Source organism: Belonocnema kinseyi, chromosome 10, assembly GCF_010883055.1.
Source record: "Belonocnema kinseyi isolate 2016_QV_RU_SX_M_011 chromosome 10, B_treatae_v1, whole genome shotgun sequence".
In the NCBI taxonomy this organism is placed as follows: domain Eukaryota; kingdom Metazoa; phylum Arthropoda; class Insecta; order Hymenoptera; family Cynipidae; genus Belonocnema; species Belonocnema kinseyi.
The window spans coordinates 7,059,279-7,066,303 of NC_046666.1; the positions used below are offsets into that span (position 1 = coordinate 7,059,279).

General features: G+C 32.8%; 1 protein-coding gene and 1 pseudogene across 1 annotated transcript in view; both read right to left on the reverse strand.

Annotated features, from left to right (window-relative positions):
* Positions 1-7,025, reverse strand: part of LOC117182197 — a 28,061-nt gene that overhangs the window by 12,240 nt on the left and 8,796 nt on the right. The window contains exons 3-7 of the mRNA XM_033375259.1: positions 5,406-5,600; positions 5,156-5,298; positions 2,172-2,238; positions 1,910-2,090; positions 1,616-1,809 (exon numbers count right to left, since the gene is read on the reverse strand). Of these exons, the coding sequence (XP_033231150.1) occupies positions 1,616-1,809; positions 1,910-2,090; positions 2,172-2,238; positions 5,156-5,298; positions 5,406-5,600 (780 nt within the window). The remainder of the gene's footprint in view (positions 1-1,615; positions 1,810-1,909; positions 2,091-2,171; positions 2,239-5,155; positions 5,299-5,405; positions 5,601-7,025) is intronic.
* Positions 4,302-4,474, reverse strand: LOC117182388 (annotated as a pseudogene).

The following is a 7,025-nucleotide window of genomic DNA, read 5'->3' on the forward strand; positions in this document are numbered from 1 at the left end:
GCTCCAAGGAGATTATGTTGAAAAATAAAAAAAAATTTACCCAAAAAAAAATTGTTTTTATACTTCATTCTAAGGACTTATTGAACTACCCTCGTATTATTTTATAAACAAATTACTTTTTTTAGAATTTGTTCTCTTAATTATTAGCAATTTGTTTATAAAAAAATATATTTGAACAAGTAAAACTACTATTTTAGATGTATTTTTTCCCGTAGAATCCAATTCGGATATTAATTTTGCAATAAGTTGTTTAAACAAATTAAATTTGCAAAATTTAAGGCAAATTTGAATTCAGCTATGTTTAAAGGTATTCAAATATTATTTCATATTCCCAAATATACCTATATTCTTTATTAGGGTGGTACAAAAAACGGTCCATTGCCGGAGAAAGAAAAATCGTATTTTTTTTGGTTTGAAATTCGAATATTAACAAACTTCTATTTGCTCAAACAATTTTTATTTGCTCAAGCATTTATTTTTTGATAACCTAAAAAATAAAATAAAATAGAACACATACAATTAGTTACGATTTTTAAATTATTTTTGTAGAAGTAATTATTCAACAAAATTATACTTATTTGAAAAATTTTTAAGTTGTTAATGTATTCTTTCTATACACTGAACAGTCAGAAAAGTAATTGTATGTGTTCTTTTTTATGTCATATTTTTAGTTATCGAAAAAGAACTGATGAGCAAATAAATATTGTTTTAGCAAATAGAAATTGATTAAAAATTAAAAGTAATTTATTAAAATTATGTAATTATTTAACATAACGTAGCATAGGATACTAATCTGAAAAGAAAGTTGAGATCTCTGGCTCAATTTTTCGAAATTTTGAAATTAAATAATAAATAATTGTTTAAATAATTACATAATGGTTTTAGAATAATTAACTACTCCAAATAATGGCAAAATATTGCATTTTAATCAGAAAATACGATTATTTTTTACATTTTGTGGGAATAAATAATTTTTTAAATAATTTAACCTTCACACGGTACACTCCAACCCAGCATACGAAAGCGATTTGCAATGTTAATATTAAATAATTAATAAATTGTTTGCATAAATGTCAACGAAATAAAAAAAACTTCGGGTGCGAATCCGCACTAGTGTACGTTCGAGGGCTAAATTTGTTTAAATAATTGAAAATTGTTTAAAAACTCATGGTAAATATTCAAGTTCTCAATTAATAATTATTTGTATGAAAAAGACGACGGAAATTGCTAAAAAGTAATAATAATACGTAATAATGTAGTTTTTTATTTTTGGGTCATATTGGGGCGCCGCGGGGAGGGTAAGGGTGGGTTGAAAATAAAAGTTATTAGTATTGCTTTGTTTTATAGAAACTCCTCTTCAATCCCTAAAAAGTTTGGTACGTTTCGATGAAACCCTGGAACATGAGTTCAATTTTTCGAAAATTCAAAATTGCCCCATCTTAATTAAATAGGATTTTGAAGTGCCCGGTCGCACGTGTTAATATTCGAATTTCGGAAAAATAAAAAATTATGGATTTTTCATCTCCGGAAATGGAAACTTTTGGGAATATTCTTCAGGGAATATATTCCCGGTAGACGAAAAATCAGAGTAGTCCACCCTCCGGATAATACTAACCAGTGTATATCCCTTTGGTTGCTTCAGGCATGCATATCTCTGCAAGTAACTTTCCACATTGGCTTTTGGTGCAATATCATTCAAAAGACTGTTCAGCCTATAAGCTGAGGTACGCTTCCAGTAGTCGACGATTAAATCCCATGGCTTAAGACAAGTCTCTAAAAATTTGAGACAAACCTCCATATCTGTATTACCTGCAGGGGAAAAGTATTAAATTAAATAAAATACATTATTTTGGAATAATAATTACTAAAAAGGTTTTTATGAAATTGCCATTTTCAGTAAATCTATCACCTTCGTTATTTTCCGGAATTAGATTATTTGGCTCGATATCTTCCGACTGTGTAGGTCTCTTTTTCCTCAGATTGGCCTCCCTCAATTCCTTATTGAGCGCTGTGTATTTATCATAAAGCTTGCCCCTGGCAATTACTGTTTTGCCTCCCCTTGGAGTGTATGCAGGTACATAATAGGTAGTCTGAAGAAATAATTGAAAGCGAATAATTTTATTTTGATACTTATAATCAATGGAAGCACTGATTTTATATGGCAAACTCACCTCCTCCTCATCCGGAAAAACTTCATTGATTTGACGTGCCAGCTCTTTAAAACGAGCAGTTCCTATCCTGTAAACCCAAAAAAGAAATGGTCTAGTTTATAATTGAGATGTTTGAATCCCATGTGAAAATTTTCCAGCTTGGCCTCTTTTTATTCATGGCCCTCTAGATACCAAAAAAAAAATTACAAGTTCGATCACGAAGTTTAAACAAAAAAATAACTCCAAAAACAAAGATTAAATTGGTATACAAAATTCCAAAAAACATTTCATCATAATATTCTTGATCTTCTTTGGTGAATAATATAATTTTTTAAATTTTTTACAAGAACTGAGTTATGCGAATTGAAAATAAAACAAAGAATGTACTGCTTTACGTTTGTAATAGCATTTTAAAAATTAGGAATGGAATATATGAACAATTTATATTCTGAAAATTTCATCACTTCGTTTTTTATAGTTTCATTTTGTTTTGAGTATACTAATTTTAATATAAAAATATTTTAATTAATTATAATACAGTTCTATAAATCTTGAATTGGAAGAAATATACATTTCAATTGTAACTTCGCGCCAAATTTCGCCGTCATTCTTGTTATCTCATTGGCTGACTAGATTCTGGATCCGGTTGGATTCGGGCTGTTACGTTACGTTCCGTGATCCAATGATTCCCTTCGACGCCATTTCGCGTTCGCTAGCACACACATTAATAAAGTACGCAAAAACGTTGCTTATTTGCGGATTTGTGATTTATTTTTAATTGACTTTCAACATTTAGTAAAATTAGTAAGTACAATTTAGGCTTTTTTTCCAAAAGGAGGTGTTATTTGTTCGACTTATTACACGTACATGTTTTCTTCACGAGGCGTTTTTGAGGTTAAAACCACCTAATCGCATTCTTTTTCTTTTAACATAGAGAATAAATGTTATTCACTATGAAGTAAAAAAGTTTATAATATTGGGAATGGTTAAACTACGATACGCCATCTGGTGAAAAACATCTGAACAAGAAGGAACATGTACGATTTTAAAGATGCATTTTTATTTGTGCATAAAAGTATTTTAACCATTTTTTGTACTTTAAAGTATTTATTAGATACTAAAAATAAATTTTTATCTGAAAAAAGGGTTTTAGATGGAATTTACAACTTATACAGGGAAAAAACACATTTTTTGACAGAAATATTTTTCTAAAAATAACAATTTTTGTACTATTTATTGTGATTTTTAACAGATTATATACTTAAATAGACTTATTTTTAAGCAAAAATGAATTCAAAGTAATTATTTTATTAATTTATACATGAAATATTTACTATTTAAGTTTATAATTTTAGGTTCGAATTCGTATTTTAATTCCAATCGTCTATCAATCGTATTCTTTGCATAGTCTGGATAAAATGTGTCGCTACATACATTTATTATAGTTTATTTAAGCTTACAATGCTTTGAAACTTACATGAAATAGTGAAATATTTGGGTTTTTTTAAAACATCTTTGAAAAAAATGTTTTTTTTTTTTCACTGTATAAGATGGAATTTCTATCTAAAACGACGAGTTTTTAGTATTAAATCGTTTTACACTTCACAGAATAATCATAAAAACACTTTTATACCGAAATTAATATGCATCTTTTAAACCGTACCTACTATTTCTAGTTCCAATTTTCGGCACCAGGTGGTGAAATGCCAAGTAAACATTCTAGAATGCTGCGACAACCGATCTGTAACATTTCTAGAACAATTCTAGAACTCAATTATAAATATTGTATAACAAATCTTTAACATATCTAGAACGCTGTGACAACCGATCTGTAAAAATTCTATTACTTTGGTACGCTGGATTGTAAAAAGTCTAGGACAATTCTATAACAGTTCTAGAACAATTCTAGAACAGTTCTAGAACAATTCTAGAACAGTTCTATAACAATTCTAGAACAGTTCTAGAACAATTCTAGAACAGTTCTAGAACTGTTATTTATCAAATATGGAACAGTGTTATGTACCTCTCAAAGCAATAGTATATCCCGGGATATTCGATTTGACTCCATTGATGTCCCGGGTTATTCCAGGGATAACCGGTCGGAATATCCTGCGAGGCGGAAATTTTGATATCCCCATGGATATATTTTGATTCGGGATAGCGCGTACGCAATCCCGACTAACAAAAATTATACGTCCGAGATATCCACATTAGGGATATTCACGAGGGTCAGCTCGACCATAGTGTTAGCGAACTAATCTTAATTCCTAATTTGTTCTAGAACACACTTTTAACAGTGTTCTAGAACTTCGATATAAAACTATTACGGCAGTTCACAATGTTCACAATGTTCACAATGTTCTAGAACACTGTTACCTTTTTCTTCTAGAACAGTTCTGTCACCATCTGGTAACAACTGTTATAGAACACAGTTCCCTTTTTGATCTGTAACAGTTACAGAACGTGTTTGCTGGGGTCGACCACCATTCCCAATAGCTTTGATAATTTTCACACTTATTTGCACTTATTATATGCAAAACATCTTTAACCAAAAGTAATAAGTATCAAATAAAATTCCTTTTATTTTAAACTTATTACTTTTGATAAAAGACGTTCTGCATATATTAATATGTAAATTTTGCATAACCGCTAATGATTCTAAAGTAAACTCAATTTTCAAAAAATTTTAAATTCATTAAATGCAGGGCAATAAAAGGGGAAACTACTCTAGGACCTATGTGGGAGCCTCACAGGGGGCTTAGTTGGGCACTACAGAGGGCCACTTTACTGGGCTTTCGAGGGAAGCCAACATGGTGCCTTTGAAAGTGAGCATGTCGAAACTATCTGGGCCCTTCGTAATTCGCCAACGTAGTAAAGAGGCAAATTACGATGACCCACACGGGGGCCAACTCAAAATTTCTACACGGGATGGGATTATGATTGAGCATAATTTGCAATTCTACCTGCAACCATTTCGCATTATCGTATTCTAATACATTACGTACACTTTATTTGCGTCAGCACCATACTCAGCATTGATAATGCAGTTGGCCAGCCTCACTCTATTCTTGTTGTCAAAGCCTTTGATGGCGTATAATCCGAGTAAGTATTTCCCATCCACAGTCAGTTGCAAAAGCTCGAGCACGTCCTAATATAAAAAAAGGAAGATTGAATCATTAGGTTAAATTAAAAATGCGAGGTCACAGAACTTGTTACATCAATATATCAAAGCTGCCACTGTATGTTACTTCGTACATTGCTAGTTCTGATTCTTTTAGCTGGTGGTTCCTCAAAAGCATTCGACTCCTCTCTCTCGGCATTGCTGCTTTCTACCTTAATTACTGGCTGATTTTCCAATAATTCTGCCAGTTCGGCGGCCGTGAAGCTACTGTCCAATCCTCTTACTGCAGGTATCAGATTTTCATCAGGCATCTCTTTCTTTACATCAGTCTGAAAACAAACAATGGCGAAGCTTCTGTTTTTAATGCAAGAATTATGTAGTCTAAGAGCCAGCGACACTGGATCTTGCGTCATCGCGGGTTCGATTCCCGCTTCGCACTCTGGAAGAGCCTCGGCGGCCCCTGCGGTGAACACTAGCCTAGCAAGGGAATTTTTCATCTCCGGAGAGTTATGGGACCGTTATATCTAGAGAAAAAGGTTTTCTAAGTACTTAAAGCTGTTGCTCTTGATGGTTCGGAACCCACCTTAAACTGTACGCCCCCTCACACCATCAATTAAGTGTGTGTGTTTGTTGGGAGGGGAGGGGGGGAGACTGGGAAGAAGGTACAAGAAAAATGTAAACCCTTAGGGGACACATTACAGCTTCCATTTCAGTTTGCATGCAGGGCAAGGTACGTGGTTTCAGGATTTGATTGGTTAGCATGGCGGTTCGTCAGTACCATACAGCAAACTATAATTTATAATTTTTTGTTATCAATATCCGCGATGACGCAAGGTCCAGTGTCGCTGCATTTTATAAGACTAAAGATCCTCGCAAATTCCCTGACGTAAATCTTGTCCGAAAATAAGACCAGAGAGAAATAGAGAGTCACAATGCATTAGAAATATCAGTTAATAGAAACATGGCGCCCCCTACTCGCCCGCATACCCGTGCGTCGCGTGGCCATCGTAGGTATATCGCACGCACAAAACCGGATATCAGCTTTAACTCAGGCAGATTTAGAATTGAGATTGTTGGGATTTTACTGTTCGATCCCGAAGCAAGAAATTTTGTGACAGATACAATCTGACAGATAAATGAGTCATTTCGTGTGTTTTTAACTGTCCAGTGTTTCATCTTAAAATCCGTTTGTACATTTTGTACATTTTGTATATTTGTGCTATAATTATTATCCATAGCTGGTTCAATTTAATGCCAGATTAAGCAAATCTGCAAATACCTCAAGAAATTGTAGGTTATGTTTCTATGTTTACCTTTCAGCTCCACTCTCCTCATCATTGTTTTCAGGTTCTTTTTTTTCAGAATTATCATACCAGGTGCGATCGAAAAATCGTTGGATTATCATCATTAACCCCTAAATATTTGACTTAAAAAAAGAAAGTCCACCACATATTTAAAGTGACAAAAAATTAAAGAAATGTACAACTTCAAGTCGGGTGGTCACTGACTGGGAAAACCGGGAACTATAGCTCAGATTTTTGAACACCAAGAAGTACCTTAGAGTTTAGAGGAAAACCCGGAATTTTCCAGATTAATTTTTTACTTTTGTTGATTTTATCTATATTTGCCTAAAAAGTCATCTTTTTTTGGGTAGCAAAATCAACTATATTGATGAACATTCGTCTATTTCGAACAGCTAGTTCGATCTTTTAGATCTTTTAGGTTTTAAATTAGAAACAGTTAAATTCATTCAA